The sequence below is a fragment of the Poecilia mexicana genome, unplaced genomic scaffold (genome assembly GCF_051168715.1).
Source record: "Poecilia mexicana isolate PSO_F unplaced genomic scaffold, ASM5116871v1 scaffold_2, whole genome shotgun sequence".
NCBI classification, from domain to species: Eukaryota; Metazoa; Chordata; class Actinopteri; order Cyprinodontiformes; family Poeciliidae; genus Poecilia; species Poecilia mexicana.
In genome coordinates, this window is record NW_028263371.1 from 41,162,042 (window position 1) to 41,186,888 (window position 24,847).

The following is a 24,847-nucleotide window of genomic DNA, read 5'->3' on the forward strand; positions in this document are numbered from 1 at the left end:
AATAGTAGTACTACATATGGTTTTTCGAAATAAAGAACTTGGTGCATGTCATATTTCAAGTGTGAAAAATTATTGCATTGCATGGCAATAAATAATATATCCAGGTGGGCTTTAGTCAAGATTTTAAATGTCAGATAGGGTGAGTTTACCACATCTAATATCACCATCACAATATTCACCCAATAATACAGAGGAAAATTTGTAATTAGCCTGTTAATTACTGAATTAGTATTTCTTAGAGAAAACAAGCAGCTAAAAAACATCATTGTTAGTGTTATGTGAGAATCGTGATCTATAAGTGACTGTTTAAACAAACCAGGTTTAAGCACTTTAGGGGGAAAAAAACACAAACATGAACATTTAGCTTTATTTACATGCAAGCTTATTAAATATACATGCAAAATGATGACAGCTGCTCTAAACTACTCTCCAACTAATGGAAATTGAAGATTAGTACATTTAATATTACAAATTGTTACAAAAAGCAAATAATTAACTGTATTGTGTAAAGAAAAACTACAGCTGAATGAATTATTTCACAGTTCAAGCAGCAAGTGAAGCATAAAAACCACTTTATCCTTCTAAATAATTCCATTAGGAAAATAGTCTTTGTTAATTTGTCTTGTATGTTAGTCCAATGATCATGGACAATAACTAATGTTTGTATGTTTGTGCCTATACAGAATCTTGAGTCAAGAAAAGTAGGAAAAAACTGACCCAACTACTCACCGCTACAAAATGCCGCAAAACATACACGAGCTTGCCCTCTTGTGCCTTCTCCGACAGCACCTTATGAAACGAGTTGAACTTCTTCGTTCCGATTTCAGCATAGAGGATCACAACGGGCATATCAGTTTTGTTGACTGCTGGATATGTGTGATCATTCTTATACAAGTATGGTTTTGGCCTGCAAACATTTCACAAAGTTGAAAAGAAAAAAAGATTTCTGAGTCAGAGCATCCCTCAGGAAAATAAAAAAGAGTTGCTTTCCTATTCTCTATTTTATTCATTTTATCATCACAAACAGCTGCAGTCCACGGTACCTGCCTGCTGCCTCCTTAAGGAGCTTCTTGATGTCCTTGGTGCTGCAGCTATGTTGACCATGAATCGAGACAAAGGCAGGACAAGCCTCAGGCGGAGGCTCATCGCTGGCTATCTGTTCAAAACACAACAAAGATTAGCCTTGGCAATTAAAACGTTATACATCCAAAAGAAAAGTATAAGAAATTGTTATATAAGAGCTTCTCTTTCCATAATTCCTCAACAACAATCTTTACAGCATGTAAGAAACAAACTTCATTTTACTCCACACTGTTTCCTATAAAACCAATCTCTGAATAACCACACTGTCAATGAACACCTAAAGAATTTGCCTAATATTGGTCTCAATAGCAACAATGAAACTGAAGAATATCCAAAAGCTAGAGCAACTGCGTCAAGGAGCTCTCTTTATATTTCACAAGGTAAGTGCCTGTGTGTAATTTTGGAAATAAATGTGTGGGTGCCCTAATTCCTTTGTCACCAGAAACTGCATTTTTCATAGATGTTTGAGAATGTTTTAAAGTGTATTTTTGTTCATCTTTAGTTTATAGTACCCCTCTCAGAGTGTCCTCGTTTGTTTTCTGTGCACTGTATATGTATTTTTTGGAAATTATTATTGGCTTTAAACTGAGGACAAAAACAATACTCCAATGTCTGCAGCTGAAGTGTTTTGGTACCACCTTTCACCAGAAATGAATATTGTTCAGGCAATCCTTACCTGTTGAGATGAATGAACAGCTGGTGAGTAGGACCGCATGGCCAGAGCAAATCTGAGGAGGTTCACTTGAAGATGTGTGAGAAACTGAGCTGCCTTTTTGATGATCAAGTTGTAATATGAGCGCACGGATTCTAAAAAAATAAGATCAAATTAAAAAGTCAAGATAAATGGCTGAATCCTAAATCTGTTGCAATGATGTCGACTTATAAGGAAAAACTTTTAGAACACAAACCTCCTTGCTTGTAAACAGTGAGTTCCTTTACAGTGTCAACAAAGCTCCAGAATTTTTCACTTCCATCTTCTGCGATAAACTCACTGCGTTATTGAAAAAAAATATTCATCAAAATACATACAGCTCAGTCAGTAATTGCAAAAAATTTCAGATAACAAACCATAAATTTCAGGAATAACAGTCCTCCACTTCTGATATTTTACACCACAAACATAAAACAAACAACTTATTCCAGACAAGCAAGAGTAATTATGAGATTCCCACTAATTGATAACTTCAGTAAGAACACTCCAGTTTTACAGCCTCGTAGGTTTTAACAAAAATTTAGGGCACAAACTATTAATTTTGCTTTTATTTAAACACAAATACAAATATGATTCCTAATGCTGTTAAAATGATAACATAGTCAGACATTTCCGTTATATCACTTATTTATTGCTCATTTGATGTGACATATACAAAAAAAGTTAAATCCACATATAAATTATGTTTTACCATTGTGCTCTTTACAGAGCAACACTGAGAGAAGCCTAATAGTGACATTAACTTAATTAAATTAGGTTGCTTCTCTTACTGCATGAGGTGATTAAGTTGAATTTAGACAACCAACTATTCACACATATAGCCATACTTAACAGCAATTTAAAATTTCCAAATAAAATAGCATGCATGCTTTTGAATTGTGGGAGGAAATTTTACCCAGAGAAAATAGATGCAAAGAGGTCTTGAATTTGAACCAAGGAATGTCTTGATGCAACGCAAACCCAATGTAATCATATTTAATTAAAAAAAATACATATATAGATATTTCCTATTTGTATCAGCTATATTTTTTCTAAAGTAGGGTTTAATAAAAAGTTAGCAGCCCAAACGTTTTGTTTAACCTTTTGAGTGTTCAGTTCATATCTGTTGACTTTAAAATTAACCTAATTATATTATTTTTATCATCTGTCTGCATTGCTAGTAAAACAAATACTAGAAACAAAATCACATAAAAGATTATATTACTAACCGAAAAGTACAAGGCTTACATTTAAGATTTCAAAGTGGAATAGGTCCTATTTATTGCACATTTATCGAGATTTCCGTATGTGTTCCCAGTGAATACAAATGTACCTTGTCTCCAGGAGGAAAGGGGTCATGCTCCACTTGGCTTTGAGGCTGGCCGAGACGCCTTTGGGAGCTGCTATACCCTGATGTATGTTCAGCAGCAGCAGTGACAGTAGTAAAACCTTCTCCATTGTCACGGAGGAACATGAACCTAACGGGGGCAAACACACCTCCGTTAGCTCAGCTCGTCAGTCTTTGAAAAAGTGCCCGTCAGTGCCACGTAGTTACTGCAAGTAGTATTAGCTAACAAAAAAAGAAAACACTACTAACACGGTGAGGTGTACAAACTTAAACTTAGTAAGACTGTGGTAGGTTTTATCAACACTAGCGAGATTTAGTGACATGTATGGAGTTATACTTTAATGTAAAATAACGGCTCCTCCATTCAGGGAACAGAGTGAAGTTTACCCAGCTGCAGGCTGAAAACGAGCAGCGTTAACTCTGAAAGTAATAAACTGACGAACAAAGACAAAATTTTTTTGTTTATTACAGTGCACTTTACGACTGTTACTGCTATTATCGATCATAAACACATACTAAGTCTCACCTCGCTGGTGCTGGTGATGCTGACCGCTTCCATACAAGCAAGGGGGCTTCACGTTGGTATTTTGGGAAGCTAGCTGGAAAAGGCTAGCGAGGAACTGGGCTTGTGTGGTACCTTACTCACGTAAACCGTTATTCGTATTTAGACCAATGTAAAAAATAAAAATAAATAAATATCACACTGTTATTTTCAAGTACATAAAATTAATTAGTTCAAAGCATTACAAAATATGATAGTAGATGTATGATTAAATAAAAACCTATGAAAATGTGAGAAATTTTCCGGCACAGCGGCAGACAGCTAAATGGACTGAAGCTTGTTTCCATACAATTTTCCCCTAAACACCAGGGGATGTTGCGACCCATCTCATGAGCACTAAACGACTAAGTGTAGCACCTATAAACTGAGACTCTAAGACACTCAGTGTCACATTTTTGTGACTCTAAACATTGTAAACATTAATTATAAAGTTATAAAATTAAACTAAGCACATTTTAAAATAAATAATTTAAACTGAAATTTTCAGACAGCAGACAATATTTTGCAGTTTTGATAAAACACAGTTTTTGGAATGTTGTCATTACACAGAATCTGCACCAAAGTGTGTGCATATTTATAAACACTTCAGTTTTGTATATTTCGTTTTTAAAATATTGCAATCTTCCTAAATTTTCTTTCTTACAAATGCAACTAAGGAAATATCCAGTGAAGATACGCCATCCACACATTTAATCCACTTCAAACTTTTAAGGGCTAAAATGCCTATGCTTGAGCCACTTCTTCGGTTCTGCAACTAAGGATTTGAGTAATTGTTGGCATCTGATGTTGCTCTGAATTATTGATTCCATTCATGTTTTTCTCAAAAATACATTCGTGGCTTTGTGTTTTTGGTTTTGTAAGCATACCTTTTTTCTTCATCACCCTGCAAACTGGAAAGGCCTCCCTTCTTAAGACTATCTCATCTTTTCATGCTCAGTGAGGGACATTGATTGAATTGAATTGAATTGAATTGAATTGAATTGAATTGAATTGAATTGAACTGCTTGTCAACCCTCATCCAAGATGGAAATTCTAAGTTGTTTGAAAAACATCAGTGTCTTGCTTGTCACATGTTGGCTTTGTTACAAACTGGCAACTTGTCTAGGATAGGATGTTCCTCATCTCCTTCATATTGACAACAGGTATAGGCACTCATTAACCCTGTCCCCAAATAATAACAAGTAGGTAGAAAAGATGGCTGGAATGAAAATTTTCTGCACTTCAGGGTCAGTAAGAGAATTAAATGCATAAACTACCTCATTATTGAAATGTTTTTCATGCTATTGATTCATCTGCAGATAGCAAAAAAAAATCAGAGTAACATAATGACAACTCATGATCGTTCATGAATTTATTTCAGACTGTCTGAGTGTAAGCGCATTACCTCTGTCTTTGAACATCCTTTTTTGAAATAAGTACAACAGAACAGAATTATTTATTTTATTGGGGGATAAAAAGATGAATACATAAGAATAAGGACCAGACAACCTCTTGTAAACACAGTTTTAGCTGTAGTTCCTTTGCTCACAATAATTGCATCTCTTTCATGCTTGTGCTTTCTGTTCCATAATTTCTAAACTAAAAATGACCTTAATGGTCTGATTCAAGTATGTTCTTCTGAGAGAATCATTGAGATGTTTTTGCTGATGTCTCTCAAACAAGCAATTTATTTCATTTTATTAAGTTCATTTAAAATTTAGAGAAGGATGAGCAGACGGACATACGGATTGATGTTATGGTGAGAGTTTTGAATTATTTATTGGAATTCAATAAAAACTATAAAATAAAATTAATGATTTTTTTTTATTTATGTAATTGTTTGCACAAGTTGTAAAGTTATACAAATAGATTTAAGTATTTTATTTTTAATTTGAGGAAAAGCTACAGAATTGGAGGTTCCAGCCACTTTGTGCAGTGCACTAGTTGGTAACAATGTTTTTTTAGGTATAAAGCAAAGACCTTGTCTCTTCAAAAACTTTTTTCTTGTCATTGTGGGCAAAACGCTCAAGCTTTGACATTTCTGACTATATTAATATTCAGCTCTTCTATGTTGGTGTTTTCAAATTTTAACCGAGCTAAGAAGGTGTCAATTTTGGATCACAGGCTTTCTTCCTAAGTGGGACGTCATCAGTCGCTGACTATATCACTGGCTTGACTGGTGGTCCAGAAATTTCCAAGACTTGAGTCTTGGTGGTTCCTGGGTTGTTTTTGAACATCCTATCTTGTTTCTTTTCATATGTAAATATAAAAGTTTGGAACCAGATGGTTAAAGCAACAAGTTACAACTGGTTGTTCTAAAGGTGTAGTTTGTGTACTCTTACAGTCAATGGTAGCATTAAGCTGGTAGTTTGTTTCACAGCCAGCGATTCAAAGAGATTGGAAACATGAAGGACTCAGGTTTATCCAACTATCAACTAGGTGGTTGAAATGTGGACAGAATTAAAAGTCACACAAGGAAAACTACCCCAAATACACAGTGTGAGTGTTTGAACATTCCCCCTGAGAGCAGCGTTTGACCAAGCCACGGACTGAACTTTAAAACCCAGCTCTGAAGCTAAACTTAAAAGAATCAGGTGTTTTGTTCAAACAAATCATTGTCTCCTGAAAATCACTCAAAACAAGATGTTCTTAATCAGTTAAGAGCAAAAGAAGAGTTCACATCTGTCCTGTTATTCAGTCCTTTCAGAATTCATTTTTAAATCCTGACTTTAACTTTCAGGGCCATGCACGTATAAACTCCTTCCTCACTGAATTGATAAAGCCACATTCTCCAACTTGAGCTCCCAAGTCTTAAACTAAAATGTACTAGCAAACCGGATAGAACTTGAGGGAATTACTCTTTCCAAGCCAGTGCACCTCGACTGTGGAAGGAGCTGCCTCTGTCTCTGCGGTCGAGATTCATTTAAAAAGCAGATGGAGGTATTCATTTTCAACCACGATTTCCCTTAAAATCAAATGTTCTAATTTGATTCCGTTTGAGTTTTTCTCAGTCGCTTCGGTGCAGTTCTCAGAACACAATTGAAATTCTCACTACTTGTTCAGTCATCAAATCATTGTGTCGCTTATGCACATCGAAAAGCTGTTTCTCATTTCTGTAAACAGGTTACAAATGCTTTTGTACAATCAGTTCAAGTGAGTATGTATAATTCTCTGCTTTTTCTTATACTTTTGATTGCTTATGTAATACGGATCAAAATGTATTATATGGGTCTCTGTTGAATAGCCTCACCCTCCACAACATTTAAGCATATGTTTGTTGTATAAGCCTTAGAGGCTTGAACAAGTTGTCATAATATGGAAAGCATATACACATTTACATATATTTTTTTCTTTTTTCTAAATGTGTCCTGATTTTCTCCCAGCTGAATACTGGGTTTCTCCAACAAAGGTAAATGTGTGAAGCGTTAGATCAACCAATGATCAACCAGTTTTCTGAAAAACCTTGAAGGTTTTGATGTTGCATGTCTGACAATGGAATGACCAAGATTTCGGGTGAACAGCCAGAGAGAAGAAGAAGAAGAGGAAGAGGAGTGATGCTGGGGCAAAGGAGCTGGGAGGCAAAACGGAAGAAGAGGCAGAAAGCTGAGGACATATGCCAGTTTCCATCACTTGTTGTAACCCACAAGAAGACACTGATGGAGTTCCTCTTACTCTAATAATCATTCCTTAACCTCAGACAGACTGACACACAGATAGATAGAGCAGCGTTAATAACACAGCCGCTAACGGCTGCAATAGGATTCGGACTGGAATAAAGAATCATCCTTGATCTGTTTATTGACCCAGAACATGCAGCCAGAGCTACTATGGTTTTTTATCACAACTTCTTTATGTGTTGTTGGATCTAAACTCAACTTGGGTATTTACTGTAGCCAAGTAAATATGTGAAAATTGCTGTTTGCAGATACTTTCTGCCCAATCCACACTGGTGCTTTTTAGCAAAGAGGAATGGAAAATGTTCAGTTTCCACATGTGCAAACCTGGAGACATTCTTCAGAAAGACAGGTGGCTACAATAGCAGTCAATGTATTGACTTGAGAGGCTGAATACAATACAAAGCCATAAAGAAAAGGGCAAAATGTAAGTAATACATTTTGCCCTTTTCTTTATTTTTAATTTTACTTGAAATAATAAAAGATTTTCTGATAGGTATGTTTCCGTTTTAATATTTAAAGGTGGAATGAATGTGTCTGAGAAGTTGTACTGTATATAGGGTTTAGGTATTTAATTAAATATGGGTTTAAATCTCTATTTCGTCTGCGTCTATCCTGCTTCTGACTTCACTCTCTGTAAAACAATATTATGTGGTGGATAGGATAGGGATATGAGCCGTGGATCTCTCTCCCAGTCCATCCACGAAGAGGGCAAAACGCGTATTTGTCGGCTCAGACGCAGCAGCAGCAGCAGCAGCAGCATCCTCTCAAAAAGCAGTGCTTTCAGCTGAGCCAGTCAGTGAGTCTCAGCGGGTCCGTGCAGACAGGATGCAGCTGTCCGAGCAGAACTGAGTCTGTAAAGGTGAAAGAGAGTGAAGCTTAAAAACTCTCTCTGATCTCTTTGTTTCTTTATTTCCCCCCGCCCCCCTACCCCATTTCATCGGAGTGGTCGGAGCAGATGCAGCTTCACGGCGGCTTCAGAAGTTGGACAGCCACAGATTTGCATGCCATGACTCTTGAATCTGGACATTCCCAAGGCAGCGCAGCGCAGACGGCGTGGATCATTTTAAAAGCCATTTCGTCTGTCCACATCCCGCGTGTCAGGAGGGTGATCAACATGTGGCGCTTTAAATACTAACAATAATAATAAAAAAAAAGAAATGAAGGAATACTGATCTCCGTCCGAACAGCCTCCGGGTGATACCTGTTATTTACAGTAATGGAATGAAGACACTATCCTGAGATATAATGGATGAGAGATCCAGCAAGCTCATCTTGGTTCCCATCTTGGCAGTCCTTTTTGTTATGATAGGTTATCAGTACATTTGTCCAGCGGGCAGCAATTCGTGCCACTTTAAGTCCGAGGAGAGATTCAGAGGGGTGAGCCTGCTTTCTTCCCCGTATCAGGACGCCGATGACTTCTACAGAGATTCCGACCTGGACGATGACGGTCCGCCGAAGGTGCCGTCCAAATTCAACTTCACGGAGAGAGACCTGGACAGACACGTGGAGTTCAACATCAAAGGGGACGACGTGATCGTGTTCCTGCACATCCAGAAGACCGGCGGGACCACCTTCGGCAGGCATCTGGTGAGGAATATTCGTTTGGAGCAGCCGTGCGACTGCAAGCCCGGCCAGAAGAAGTGCACCTGCCACCGGCCGGGCAAAGAGGAGTCCTGGCTCTTCTCCCGGTTCTCCACGGGCTGGAGCTGCGGGCTGCACGCGGACTGGACCGAGCTGACGAACTGCGTTCCGGTCGTAATGGATAAGAAGGAGGCCCAGAGGAATAAAAGGTAATAAATTAACAGGCTCCCTACCCCGTGACATTTAAAAACTGCTGCAGGTTATAAGCAAAGGATTGAGGAGGAATTTGTGATAAATGCTAAAAATATTGTGTCTTATGCAAAATTCTGGTGTAGCAACCTATAAAACTCGCTTATCTTTGTAACAATTAGTTGATTTATGTTACATTTCATGTCATTCTCAGTAAATACGCCCCTATGCAACTCTTTAGCCACTTCTAACTTTTCTATTCAGCAAGTGTTCTCTGGTTCATTTAACCACAAACTCTGTGTATCCATCTTTTTAAGGCTGTTTTAGTTCGAACAATCAATGCTTTTAGCTCCCAGGGAAAACACACACACACACACACACACACACACACACAAAAAAACAAAAAAAACAATTGAAAGTGGTGCTTTTTTAGAGTCAGACTTGTTCATTTTATTTCCCCTGAACCACAACATTTGCACATCTGCAGGCACCATTTCAATCACATTTTCACCTTTTGTACAGGAAAACATGAAAGTGGTTATCAGATTTGAAGGGCCACCTTCCAAACAATATTAAATGCCCTTTGATAACCAGATCAAACCTTCTGTAAAAATAAAATCTATTAAAAATGAAGGGGAAAACAGCTCCACTAGCTTGCACAGAGGGTCAATAAGTGTTGATAGTTAACTTTTCTTCCTCAAAAATGTTCATGTTATTGCATTGTATTCTATTGCGATTTAGTGTGATCGAAAAATGAAAGTACTATGATAACTAGAAATCTACCAATACCAGGTTTTTCACATAAACTGACTGGATGAGTAGAGAGGACTTTGATCATAGATGCAGCCAACAGGCCCATATTAACAATGGAGGAGCTGCAGAGATCCACAGCTCAGGTGGGATAAGCTGTCCACAAAGCTGCGGATAGAAAGCCATTGTTGAAAGAAAGTCTCCTTCAAAATGTGCCACGGGCCATGCAGAAGAGTGAAAAAGCAAATGTGGAAAAAGTTTCATCTGGTCGAATTTGATGGAAATTGATCTTTCTAACCTATATTCAAAATGCTGTTGGGTGAGAAACTAATACAGCACGTCACCCTTAGCAAATGGGCGGAACATGGTGGTGGTGGCATTATGTTGTGCAGATGCTTTTTGTCCACACTGATGAGGAAATGATAGACAGTGTAAGCTAAAGAAAATATGTCAGAGAATGCAACAAATGCGGGTGACGCTTTAAGTGTCACGAGGACACTGGTGTCCTTTTATCCAGTCTCACTGAACTTGAGCTACACAGCGAAGAAAAAAAAAAGATAAAAAAATCACAATATCTACATATGCAAACCTAGTAGATGAATACTTCAAAAGCTTTGCACCTGTAATTGCAGCAAAATATACTTGTAAATGCTTGATCACCATGTTTCTATTTTAATCCATTTCAGAATAATGCACTATATTGTGTTGGCCTGCAAAGTCCAAACAAAACAGTTTGATGTTTCTTGTTGTAAGGTGACAAAATGTCTAAAAGTTCCCACTCCTTGCTGACCTTTACCGCTGTCCATATTGCCTAAAGGTGTCTTTTTGGTGTAGAAAATTAATTAAATTGTCTTTTTTTTTTTTTTTTAGCAAAATCTTGATTTGTTTGCCATCTCAGCTAGTGACTTGCTTCAAATTACAATTACCGCACAAGCTTGATGTTATCTGAGAGAAAAAGCAATGAAGATAATTTAAAATTCACTGGGTCTATTTTAGACTGTCGAATCCGCTGCAGACACTTGCAATTACTGGCACAAAAGAGATGCAAAGAGGCACATAGCAATGAGTGCACAAGCGACATACTATACATGCTATACGTCCACGTGTCTGTTTTTCAGCGCAGTAAGCACGTCTGAGCTCACGGATTTTCAAAGCAGCATTAGGTTTCCAGGCTATTCATTAAACAAGGACATTAAAAAGTCAGTGTGCCAGAAATGCACGCGGCACACGGAAAGAGCGCTGACCAAAACGTCTCGTCACGTAAGCTGGATTTCTGAACTGCAGAGAATGTCCTTCCTCTTTCAGAAAAAAAAATACAATCATCCAGCAACGCACGCAAGCACATGATTTATTTCTGCTGTGCCAAGTGTTTTCTGTACTCTGGGAAGTGCTCGCTGGATGCGACAGCTCTTCATTTCACAGCTGCAGCATCTGTTCTGCACTTACAATCCTCCCGCTGCTTGTTCTTCAGTGGCCTCCCGCAGCATCTATTCTGAGGCTTCTCCTTCTCAACAAGACACATTGCAGTTAGATTCCCTTTCTGGCCAGCCATTATTTTTGGTGGATTTTGTTTTTACACTTTTTTTTGAGGGGGATTTGCTTAATGAAAGGAGTATTAGCGTTATGTATTATGATTCTGAAATGAGCATTAGCCCAATAATACGTTCATTAAACTAAACAATTGGTCAGAGTGAAAATAGCACCATTGTACTTTCTAATAAGTAGTGAAAGCGTTGAAATCTGCCAACAAAAACCTTTGAGGTTGCACTGAGAGAATACAAACAGAATGTCAATATCAATTCAGATACCCTGCCCTTGTACTGTGGGTGAACACTCCTCAGATTGACTTTCCTCACACAAGTTGCCGGCTCCTGCAGTGGCAGCAAGAAGAGGTGAAGGAAGGCTGCGATGGCATCCCTTGCGTGGCCTCGCGTGGCCTTTTCAGGCAAGCAGGGTGCGACGCACGGTGAGTCAGCTGCGCGGCCCGGGAAAGGTCAGGCGTGTCAGGCTGGATCAGCGCGCGTGTCCTGCGGCGTGGCGTCTCTGGAGTGCACTGTCAGTCAGGGGAGAAGTGGAGCAGGCAGGTCGACCCTCTTCGGGGGCATTGTGGAGAAACAAACCTTTAAGTGCTGTCCTCTTAAGTTGCTTTGGTATTACTTATCTGTTTGCATTGGGGCAGGGCTCACCGAGCAGGTAGTTTTTCCTCTTCGGGAAAAAATTTCTAAAGGCCTGCAGAGTCTGAGGAGTGCTGGAAGAATTATTTCTGATTGCTACATGTTCATTATCCAACTTTCCAGTCTGGAATTACTCATGTAGATATATTCAGTGTGACACTGGGACGCAGCGCAAGGAGCGGCCTTGCAAAATTTATGTCATACAAATGCAAAGAAAGATCTTGAGTAAATCATGTCCCCGGGAGTCTATGTAGTAAAAGGCTGCACTTAAAAATCACAGAAATATTTGATAGGGCTTGCCATCAAAATCAAAACAGGTTCATTTTGTTTCTCACTGTTGCATTTTACAGTGCATTTTCATTCTTTCATCCCCAAACATCTGTCAATGACACAAAGTGAAGCAGCAGTAACAAAGTCGAGGAGGCAAAACTGTAACTATAAATCACACAGTTTGAAATCTTTACATTTGGAAATACAGAATACACCTCAAATAAATCAGTGTCACTTCCAGTTGGACCTTGGTTCTCCAAATCCTTTTATAGATGTGTGGAGCAATTTTCTATTTTTATTCTCACACAGAGCTTTATGATAAAAATATAAACCAACAGAAAAAACATGTGTGTATGTATGTAGGCATTGCTGCATAGATGCTTGGTGACACATATCCTTTCAGTTAATTGCCTAAACAAGCACAAACAGCAGTTTATACCTTATGTGCTTATTTAGTGATGGCTCCCTCCTACAGCTAAGACAGAAATAGAAATGTATATTGCTTTGCAAAGTTGTTACTGTTAAGAAATTGATTATGAACATCTTTTTAATACAATAGATTAAATGAGGCGGAATCACCCTTTTCAGTGGACTGATGTAAATTTACCATAATGCAGACTTATTTTTTTAATGCTTCAAACTTGTGTGAGATAAAGTCATGCTTACACAGGTGAGGTCCATTTTTTTATACTCCTCATTAAAATGTATAGTTGTCGTCATACATTTGCCATCTTTTATACAATCCAAAGATTAATATGTCTTATTATTATTATTATCTAGCACAGCTACAATGCTCTTTAGATCTGTTTTATTTTCCATCCAGACATGAAAAGCACATCAGACATTTACATTCCTATACCGTACTGAGTTTAAAAGCAATCCTATTGTAATTATTTGTCTAGGTTTAAAAGAACAACCCCTAAAATAGATTACTGGATATTAAATATTTTTGGTTAAAATGAATGATTTTGACTTTTTGTTTAAATCTGCATTAAAAAGATCACGTTGGTATACAAAGTCAACAACAGCATAGTGTTTTTTCAAGAAAAGATAAAACACAACAAACCCAAACATAAAACATTCAATCCTCGTAACACTTCATAAAATGTTGCACTAGTTTGCTCTGCTACTTAGCAGGTAAAAGGTTAGCATTATTGTAAATGAACCAACTCATCCTCTGATGTATTAAGACTAACAAAACAATACAACCCAATGAGAATACCGTCATTATTCAACATGATTCTATTTTACTGTTTATCATTTCATCCTGTATAAGATTTTTCACATCTAGTCAAGAGAGTGTATACCTGAAAATGGCAACGTAATGATGGGACTCCTTCTTATCATTTTTCCATATCAGCAAACTTGGTGACAATGTTTGACTTAATGTTTGATTAAAAGTGTCTAACTTCTGTCCCAACTAAATTTTTCTTAAAAACAAGATTAACCCGGCCTTTTTGTTTGTTTGTGTATAACAACAGAGCATATTTTTTACATGTGTCTGATGCAGCTGATGCACTTGTCCCTTATAGATGATAAGCCACTTGTCTAAAACTGTCAACTCCTCCACTTTTGGCCAACATCGTTACTCTGATTTGCACTAATAGATATCAGAGCACTCCTTGCTGTATCACAAGAGTAGATTAATGTATATTAGCAAGCCATGCAATAGTGATACAAGTCTCACTTTTCTCCACATAATCAGTATTTTATTGGGAAAGGTTTAACTATAGTGTTTAGGTGTCAAAATGTTATTTGAGAACACAGTTTTTGATTATACTCAAAGAGTGAAAGAGTGAAAACTGAAGCTGAGCACTAGCAAGCATCGATTCGTTGTGATCTGTTGACTTTAACAAATGATTTTAGAAAGCATTGTTTTACCTGACAAATATACTGAGATTATAGACAATGGTTGTACTTGCTTCAGTGATCTGGCTGTATACTCCCAATCTCAGGTATTTGCTCTACCTTGCTGACTTCGAAGAAAGCCATCCACATGTCTTGCATAGAAGATCTTTGTAAAAAAAAAAAGAAAAAAGCTCTCTCCATGCTTTACCTGGAATTACAAGTGGTCACACATCTATTTGTTATATTCCCTTGAAAAATGCATTCTTTATTCAAGACAACACTCCATGTCCCATTTACAACAGTAACCCATCTGACACGGCAGGTTCAGATAATACAAAATCACCCATGCGTGGTTCTCACTTCCCATTTTTAAGAGAGGTGTGGCTAAAAAGGATTTCTTGTTGTCAAATGTGCTTTTAAAATGAATAATCTGCTTTGGAAAAACAATAGAAAGGCTGATTATGATTAATTTATCTTTCATACTTTTAATATTCATAGATTTTAAAGTAAGAAATAAATCATGCATCATTCATTTTAAAACTCTAAAGTATAATTGCTTTTTAAGTCAAATCAGGTTGCATTTTCTTTACTGATGAAGTGCCTATTACAGAAGCCAGTTCTCATGACTCCACCTAAAATAAGATTGTTCAAATGTATGGAATAACTTTTATTAACATGAAAAACAGAGCAATGAGATATATTCATGTAAGTATCCACTCTATTTGGCCTTATCCATTTTGAAACAATCCTATTTTCTTCCCTGTTTTACTTACTTGCATGCCTTGCAGAAATGTTTAAAAATCCTTGAATAAAGTCAACCTTTACTTCAGTAGCATAGTTTCACTCTGACCTCTTTAGAAAAAAATATATTTTTTTTATTTTGAGTGCATTTATTCACATAGAGAAACCAATTCAAAATGTTTGAAACAATTACTGGAAACCCATAATAATAATGGATACACTTTTAAAAGTGTATGCTTAAATTTTGTAAGAGGATCAGCTGCAATTAGTAATGTCTAATTAACTCTCCCTGAAGTGAATAATGTGGTGTCACACAGAGGTCTATTTCTTTTAGGCGCTAAAATCTAGGCAGGAAAAGGATCTGAGATTAGCTGGCCAAGAAGCACAGTGAAGAGGATTTTAAAGGTGGTAAAAAAGAAAGAAAACCCTGGGAGCCAAATGTTAGAGAAAGGAAAAGGTTTGCTAAACTTTACTGCCACTTTATCTGAAATTATGTGCTTTGGTCAGTTTAGCCTTTTGGCAATAAGCTCCCCAGGTAGTTTGTTCATAAAAAAACTGCAGCCAAATTGTTATGCATGGAGGAGGATCTCTGATGCTGTGGGCCTGTTTCTATCCCAAAGTGTCTGGAAGCTTGCATGGGATTATTAACTTTTAAAAATACTAGGAGATTTTAAATAGAAATCCGATGAAGTCTACCACTGAGAATTGATTGCCATCGGGTGTTTTAGCAGGATAATGAACTGAAACACAAATGGCCAAATCAACAAAGAAATAGTACAGCTGAGATGAAAATACCTCTGTGGTGGTTTAATCAAACCTTATGAAGTATTAACAAGTCCTGTGTTACTGGTAAAAGGGCGACACCAGAGTATTGACAGTTCTGGTGCGGTGCCATTATTTTTGTTTAAATAACATTTTTAAACCGAATCAATTCCCATCTTTAATTGGAAACGGCTGCAATTAAAACCAATGTTAGTATTAGTATTAGTGTTAGTATTACATGCCCAGGTTCGTGAGAGGAGGCTTGCTTTGTTGCCACACGTGAACCTTCTCTGAGCAGCTCAAATATAAAAGTTTCATTTAACATGGTCAGACGAGCGCACGGATGAACACCGCTGTAGCACATCAGGGGATTCACACGTTTCCAGCTGTTTCTGGCTGCGTTCTCCTGCCCTGGAAGGAGGTGAGAGTGCAGGACTTTAATGAGACAGCGAAACAGCAGCACAGCTGACGCCCTGCGGTCACAGATCAGCTCGAATGAGGGAAGCTGGGTGGATTTACAGTTCTGGGCACATCGTTCTGATGTAGGAGGCAGAGCTCTCGTCAGTATGACGGGGTGTTTATAGTGTGTGAAGCTCAGAGTGCCCTTGTAGGCCGTCCAGGGCACGAAGATTGCTTTTCATGTGTCATTAATTCAAGTCGTCATCGCTGGCAGGCCTGAGCAGTAATTCAGTTGGTCTGATAATTAAGTGTTACCTCCGCGGAGGGTGCAGCAGCATATGCGAAACACTTGTTTAACGTCATAATAAATATGCTTCAAATCTGACTCAAGATTTGCTTCGGAGGAAACGTATCCCATGAAACCTTAGCTGCCAATTAGTGCTCAGTAATTCTAGTTGCTTATTTATGTTTATTTTGGATGGATAACCGAAGCAAATCCCTGTGATCCTGGAAAAGTGTGAAACTTCTTTCGTAATTCAATTAAGAGTCTGCGCATTCATTGAATATCTAAATAAACAAAAGTAGCCCTCATATTTGCATTTATAAAATATACTTCAATGGATATTTGTCAATATTCATTTGGTTTGGGAAGTGGTTCTGTGTCGTTTTTTTTCTTTTTTCTAAAAGCCACTTAAGATAATGAAAACTCTAAAGCTTGGCAGAAAATATCTGCTGGCCTGGCAAATATGATTTTCCAAGGATCTGATTCAGGTCTTGTATTCTAAGAAGTGTAATTTGGTGCACTGGGGGTATACATTTGTACTCCTTCAAAAGATGATGCACGTAATTAGATTTTTTTCCCCACATTACTACTATTTTATCAACATTGTGTGTTAACACAGCGACAGATTTCAGGTTTGTTATGTAATATGAGCTTTTGATTAGAAGCAGGTCTCTAGACTGAAATAAAACAAAGAAAATCAAAAGCCCTTTAGCTTATCTTCATAGATGTAGTCATCAGATTGATAAGAACAAGACAGCAGCTGTAGTGATGTGGTGATTTCTGTTTAAGCGTAATAAAAGATTAATTTATTTTAAGGCTTTCAACGCATCTTAACCAGTGATGCCAATGAAAGCGGTGGGCACCTTTGTTCAGGCTTGGTGTGACTTGACAGATTGACATATCAAAGAGGAATAGCATGACAGCATAGGTGACCGGCTGCGTCGTTTCTCCTCTGGTTCCTACAAGGGCCGACGAAAGGAACGCACCAAGAATAACCGCGTCTTGAGTTGATTTATTGTAGGAAACCTGGAGAAAGGTCATCTGTTTTTATTTGGGGCGAGCCGGTGACATGTAAGTCATACTGTGGGGAGGCTAGGTTAAGCAGAACGCCTCACGCAGCTCCTCCATTTGGATTCAGAGGCTCAATGAGTACCTGGCACACTTAAAGTGTAAGTGCAGGTAGAGTCACCTTCACAGACTAATCCTCTGCTGCATGATCGTGCCACCCAGCAGGATTAAGTTCTGTGTGTTTTTGATGTTGTAACAATTTGTGCTGGCTGGCAGTTTGGTGCAGCAACTAAAACTTTTAAGTGCCGCACCTCTGAATGGCCCCACAAGGAGAGCTGCAGCGACATTTGTGTATGAGAAATATTGCACCAAAATTGCCCACAGCATGTGAAATCTGTTCAGCAAATCGAATATTTACTGCTGGGCTCCTCTCCATCCTTTCTATCGCGTGGATGCAGTCAGACTTGGGAGAGGAATCTGAATAATCACACTTAACAGATTGAAGTCCAGATTGCCTCTTAAAATCCTGCATTTATAAATAGGTTTGTTCCTCTTTAATTTAGGAAGTTGTTTAGACGTTTGAGCAGAATCACACTGTGTTGAAACTCTTTTTCATTCATTTTTCGTTTAGTGTGTGTTATGGTGCCTTTTAAAAAAAAAGATTTGTTTTTTACGCTTTGTCACATTTGTGGTTGTAACATGAAAAATGATATATGGTTTTCAAAATGTTTTACAAATAAAACATGAGCATTTGTATGTAGCCTCTCTGTAATTGCTGTAATTGCACCTATAAGTCTCCTGAGGTATCCATCTATCAGCTGTGCACATCTACAGACTGATTGCTTCCTCCGCTCTTCCGTCTAACATACAGTACCTGGACCCTACCGAGAGAAAAGCATCAATTTTCAAGCTGTGCCAAGATTCTCAGTTGGGTTTAGGTCTGAATTTTGACTAGGCCATTGTTCTATATGCATACACTTTGATCCAAACCAGCTCTGGCTACATGTTGTCCTGCTTATGGTTGAACTTTCACCCCAGAGTCAAGTGTTTGACTGATTTTATTATGAGACTCTCCCATATTTAGTTCCATACATCAACTTTACCATCAACCATCTACCGTCAACTTTACTCCTCGTCCCACGGAGGTTTCCCACATCATGACCCTGCCACTACCAGAATACTTGTGTTTAGGCTGAGATTAAATTGCACACATCTGGATTTGAACAAAAATTACTGGATCTTATTTAGAAATATCAGTGAATGTGGTTGAGAACAAATGCATTTTTTTTCATAAAAAAGATAATAAAAGCATAAACTCCCATGTTTCAGGTTGTCACATAAAATCTCACTAAAATGCATTGGATTTAGTGGTTGAAATGTGTTGTGAGTATTTATTCTTTTAATATTTACAGTCTAACAAATTCATAGCTGAATGTTGCATTAACACTATTATAAAACTATTTTAATAACTTCCATTTTGTGTGTTATGGGAATCAAATAGTAGTTTCTTTCTCAGTTGAAAAGAATTTCACCCTTGGAAACAATTTCACACCCGTCTACAATGTTGCAGCATAACTCAAGTCCCGGGCCGCAGTGTAATAAGTATGCATTAAAAAACTGTCTTTATAAGCGTACGGTGCTTCAAGATTGGGGTAACATCTTGTGACATCACAGTGTGCTGGAGTGGAACAAATAGCATTATGTCTCAGCACGTTTTGCGACACAGCACATCAAACTCCTGGTAGGAATCTGATGTCCCTCAGTGTGAGTCATTCCCTCTCGACATGCCAGATGAATGGCTAAAAGACAGAGCTTTTAAATCCCACCCACAAATCCCGGGATCACTTAACTTCTCATCAGTCCCCATCCAGCGAGGACGAGTCGACCACGACGTGCTTCATTCATCATTCCGTGTGAGGCGCCGTCTCTCACTTTCGGAAACCGAGTTGTGCCTTTTGTTTATCCTCAAGTCGGCCGCGATGAGAGGAAAATGCCCTGACACCGGTGGCATTTCCTGCACTTGCTGGTGCCAGGCGTGTCTGCGAATCAAAAGAAGTCACGGAGAGAGGAAACGACATTAAGTGTCTCTGAGTGGCTCTTCTGAATAATCAAAATGTGTCTCGGTGTCATCAAGAGGTAGATTATTCCATTACTGGGTACTTCAGGTTTGGCTCTATATTTGAGTATAGTGCTGTATACAAGCGAACTTATCATGTGCTTCTTGTGTGTGTGTACACTGAAACAATTGAAAAAGCCACTTTGGTAGTTTTCAGTAGCAGTGTTGCTATGCACTTGCAATGTAAAGTAGGGTGCTATCATGACTAATGGACCAAACCTGGATCTTTTATCGACTTTTACAAAAAGACTAAGGGATTGATTTGACTGCTTATACCGCCGCTATAATCTCCCCTCCATTGATACGGTTTCACAGCTATTTGTAAAACTGCAGCTACAGCCCTTTTTTAACATCAGGTTGAATTTAATCATATTCGGCTCAGTGTGGAGCCAAGCTCTGTTTTTCTTTGAAGTTCGGCTCACCTTGTCAGGTCTACATAGTATATAATGAACAAATATGTGTGTGGGAGCAACATTTAGGTTTTGAAAGTTCAAGATGAGAAACACAAGTGTTCATAAAAAGTCACTGCATTTTTATTAGTTTTTTTTTTTCGAGGCCACTTTGCTCCCCCGCACAAATAACATTCTGCAACAAATCTCTGATTTGAACCAACGTGAAAACCAAGAAATAAGGAACAGCTGTCTGGTCAAACAGAGACGAAAGAAACATCAGAAAGGAAGAGAAAAAAAGAGAACGGTTGGCAGAAGGACGCCTGAGTTTTGCAATCAAAACTTCAAGCCGGAGTAGATTTTCCCCAAATATAATATAATATAATGGCTTTGTCACATTAATGTTTCTTGATGCTGACTGTCTTGGTAACTAAGAAGTGTCCAAAATGTAATCGTCACTATATATTAACCTTGAGTAAAAAAACTAAGCCTTCAATGGATTCTAGTATTTTTACAAGAATTTTATAATAGAAAAACAGCAACCGTGTTGCTGAAGTAATATAACATTTATTTTTAAAGCTTACAGTTCAAAATGTTTTGTACATTTTTTTTGTTTTCAAGGCAACATGTTATCTTTATGCCATTTTTTTTAAAGAGAACAAGTATGCTAAGCCTGTGCAGGCTGGTTATTTAGCCATCTTAAAGTTAAATAACATCATTCAGTGTGTATTTACAATAAATGTATTGATCCGAATCGGTCAAATTTAGAGAAACATCTTTGTTTGGATGTGACAAAGTGACTGTATCTTGCTGGCTCATTGGTAAGATGCAGATGTTGCTAAAAAGTAGCAGAAAACCAACCATGTTTTTAAGAAAATAAATTGCCTAACAAATGAAATAAAATATAATTATCTCCTGTTTAGCCAGTCTTATGTGTTTTTAATTTTGCCTTTATCTGCAAAGTAGATCAAGATGAGTGTGGTAAATGTAATTACCACATTCATCAAGATTGTTCTCTAAGAAATGTGTTTAACATGACACATTCTACAAAAAATATATTTAAGATGCTACAATAATGTGTTTGGATAACTAATGGGATGCATTTGAAGTTTCTGTCTCCAATTGCATCTGTCGACCATAGTTAAGAAAATTGGCAGCAGTACAGGAAAGAAAGGAAATGTTTTTGAGGCAAATTAAGTAAAGGAATTATGTTTTCTAAGCTGTCAACCTCCTAGTGTGATGCCTCAAAATATTACTGGAAAAAAAATGAATGCATTTAAAAGATTTTTCACGTTGTAAAAATAAATTATGCATTTTGAATTCAATCTAAAAAAACTGAAACAGTTTCACAACAAATTCAATTAAGAGTGCTTTATTGGATTTGCTGTCTGAAACCGAGTCCCAAAGCTACGTCTTATCTCTTTAAGTGAGAAAAGGACGGAGAGTAGCTTTGAGCAACCAGTTTAGCTCAAGACTGTATCCTTGCAGATGATTGATTCAGGTACAGTGAGGAGGCAGAGGAGAAATCGGGCTTCGGGCTGTGTCCGTTAATCACATGGCGTTACCACACAGATAGCATTTATCACCAAATACCAAAAGGATTCAGTTATGGGGGAAAACTGAAACCAGTCTAACCGCTTATATGCAATCTATCCAACACCTCAGAAAAAAAAAAAAAAAAAAAAAAAAAACAGCTCTTGAGGCTGGCTCCACATCCATTTCCCCTGTAATAGTAGGATCCTCCCAAAGTAATGCCTTGTTCGTACGATTTAGGGCAAAAAAATTGTATTGGGTTTGTTGAGTTGTCAGATGGCAAATTATGTCGGGTGGATTTCAGCCAGGTGAACCAGTTTGAATTTCAACACATCAGTCCTGCTGGTGCACTTTTCTGGACTGCTGCCCTGGGCAAGATTCTCCTTCTGCACCTGGAGTATTTATTAAATGTTATTAATTTTATTTACTCAAGAGCGACAGTGTGAACTGAAGAACAATCTGAGTAACATGAGTAATAAATGCACTTAGGTGCATCCTAAGCCTGATTTTGCATGTAGGTTACACAAATACATTTTTAGAATATTCTGAGAAAACTCCTTATTTTCTTTAGCAGATAAAAACATGGGATTTAAATACAAAACTCTGATATTAATGTAGCATAATTTAGTCCAGGTTGCGTCATAGGGTGAGTTGATTCTAAGAAAACATTAAAATATCTATTCAGGATTCTAGTGTGTGGTTGTGATTTCGTGTCTTCCCTGAATACAATTGAAGCCTGACTGACATGTAACTCTTTTTTTACAAAGAGATACAGATCAGAAGAAACATCATGGTAAAATTAAAAAGATTACTTTAAAAAAATTATTCTAGCAGCGTTGTGAATAATCTTGGTCCAAAGTGTATATAAACACAGATGAATCGATTGATTATCCCGTCCTGACAGATTGCCACCTTTGGCGGTGAGCCAGAATTGTCTGAACTCATCCTAATTGTATCTCATAAATCCATGGGTTTCAAAACGCAGCTCATATTTAATTTAGATTAATCTTCATGTTTTCCATGCAGGATTGGCCCTTTTCTTTGTTTTATATATAAAAAAATTACTTAAACATATCGCAATCTATAGCACATTTATGGACTGTCTGGGGAAAAGTAGATCAAATTCCTCTCAACTCCATTTTTTCCCAATTTATAAGTTATAAAATGCCTGTGTGCTAAAACAATAATGATTAAAAAGAATAACACAGACATGCTGGCGAGGTTCTAACACACTTTCATGTTGGGGTGAAGCGAAAGAGATGTTCCTTATATTGCAGGTAAAGCGGTTTTCAGTGCTGTGGGGAATTTTAACTTAATGTAAAGTAACTAACTTAACTGTTATTTGAATAATTAGTTTAAATGATGTCTGATGGGCCTACCGAGTGAACTCTGTTTCTCGGATCTAGTAAGAGAACGCATGGCATGTGGTGACCAGAATTTGAGATGGAAAACGTGTTGGATCCGTTTCAACATCTGGAAACTCTCCATTGTGTTTATGCCAATGTGTTGCTATTTTGCTCTTGTTTTTTAGGTCTGATAGATGAGAGCTGTAATAAGGACTGAGTCACTGTGGCCAGTAGGCCACCTTTACCCTGCGTGGTTAAATCACCTTCAGAAGCCTTGCTATTCATCCAACAATCCTTTAGTTCACTTTATAATGCTTAAGAGTTCAGATTTGGCTGGAGTTTTTCATAGAACTTCTTATCAACCAGAAGTAAATGTTCCACTAAATATTTGGGTTCAAGCACATAGCTTGGTCAGATATTTGAAAAGACAAATGAAACTGCCAAGAACCACAACCACAGATCTATATTTTATTTTTTTTCTTATATTTGGCCTTGAGTATTATGGTGCACAAGCTGTACTCCCTCCTACGCGCGCCTACCATTAGCTATGATAATGGATTTCTCAGTGGGTCGAGGCGGTATGTTTAAAGACTGTGAAATAATGAGTTTCTGTACAGCAGGACGTTCCTTATGGTCAGGGTGGCGGCTAAAGCTAAAGCTTGTTAAAGATTAAATGCAGTCATTGAGTTTGCAGGCCAGTTAAAAGTCAATCATTTAAGATAAAGAAACCTACAAAAGTATTCATACCCCTTCAGCATGTCGGGTGACGTTACAGCCAAAAACGTCAATGTTGTTTGGGATCTTAGACCAGTAAGGTAAAGTAAATGAGACATAGCTTTCAATCTGTTTGTATAAATAAATACATCTGAAAAAAAAAAAGGTGGATACTTTTGCATTCACCACCCACCTGCATCAGCAATCTCAGGAACTTGCTTTGCATCTCTAGAGCTGGAAAATAGCTTAAGGTTTCTCTTCTTTTCATCTCCCTCCATATTTTCTTCAATTCTTACCTGCTTCCTTGTCTCTGCTGAATTAAAGCTTCCCACACCATGATACGGCCACCCCCATGTTTCACAGTGGTGATGGTTAGTTGAGGGGAACTTGCAGTGTTGGTTTTCTGCCGGTCATAGCATTTGCCGTAAATTTTAAACAAATAACCATCTTCCACGTTTATTGTTTTCTGGACATAGCTTTTGAGACCCCACAAGTTGGATCTGTTATGACTTTCATATAACAAGTTTTTTTTAAATTATTTTTATACAGGCCCTAACCCGTTCCCTGGCACCCTGGTTCACTAATGTTTTCTAACTAAAATCTGAAGCCTTCAAGAAATATCTTTATTAAATGAAACGATTAAACTATGGTACGTAATGACCTGGAGAGAAAACCACACATGCAAACTCTTGGTCCAGGATTCAAACCCAGAATTTTCTTGCTGCAAGGCAGCAGTGTTGCTACCAGCTGAGCCACTGTGTAGCCCCGCTATGTTAATACTAAGAAGAAAATCTAAAGATCTTAAAGCAAGATGCATCCACAGGGAGCCTTTCCACAGAGTTTTCATTCTGCTGTTTACCTTGAAATGAAAAGCGTCGCGATATAAGGCTACACATCTAAGTCACATTTTAATAGTTTAAATAGCAAAGACACGGACCAAAGCTCTCTGAGGACCTTTACAGCAGCGCTTTATAATTCAGAGCAAACAGACGCCTGCTTGTGTAAACCCTTCATAAGCAGCTGTGTTTTCCATGTTAAGAAGACAAATAATGTCTGAGCAAGGGCAGACACGCTGTTTTTAATTACCTCTCCACACTTGCAATCACAGCAATTCTCTTGTCCGCTGAGTTGTCTGCCTAAAGTGGATCAAAGTCAAAAGTGTCCCAGCAGTGCGCATTCCAGATGAGCCTTTGGTTGTTTTAATAACTGTAATGTGAAAGCTACAGGGAAATATGCAGCACCGCTTCTATTTTTCTTTTCTTTTTTTTTTTAATGTCAGTGAACATTTGGAGGCTCTGACTCACCGAAACCGTTGCAGATTGAAATTCCTGTCATATTTACAGATTGACAGGTCATCCAGAAATTTTTCATTCACGGCAGCGGATGGAAATGAAGCAACCTAAA

General features: G+C 37.9%; 2 protein-coding genes across 3 annotated transcripts in view; one reads left to right on the forward strand and one right to left on the reverse strand.

Moving 5' to 3' along the window:
* The window catches only part of uggt2 (UDP-glucose glycoprotein glucosyltransferase 2), a 41,853-nt gene extending 38,124 nt beyond the window's left edge, over positions 1-3,729 (reverse strand). For both annotated transcript variants that reach the window (XM_088016558.1, XM_088016555.1), the window contains exons 1-6: positions 3,649-3,729; positions 3,108-3,252; positions 1,992-2,074; positions 1,760-1,890; positions 1,044-1,156; positions 730-907 (exon numbers count right to left, since the gene is read on the reverse strand). In XM_088016558.1, coding sequence (XP_087872684.1) covers positions 730-907; positions 1,044-1,156; positions 1,760-1,890; positions 1,992-2,074; positions 3,108-3,232 — 630 coding nt within the window. In that variant the 5' untranslated portion in view covers positions 3,233-3,252; positions 3,649-3,729. The remainder of the gene's footprint in view (positions 1-729; positions 908-1,043; positions 1,157-1,759; positions 1,891-1,991; positions 2,075-3,107; positions 3,253-3,648) is intronic.
* A 4,856-nt stretch (positions 3,730-8,585) lies between these two features.
* Positions 8,586-24,847, forward strand: part of hs6st3b (heparan sulfate 6-O-sulfotransferase 3b) — a 69,738-nt gene continuing 53,476 nt past the window's right edge. Inside the window, exons 1-2 of the mRNA XM_088008302.1 lie at positions 8,586-9,130; positions 11,722-11,826. Of these exons, the coding sequence (XP_087864428.1) occupies positions 8,586-9,130; positions 11,722-11,826 (650 nt within the window). The remainder of the gene's footprint in view (positions 9,131-11,721; positions 11,827-24,847) is intronic.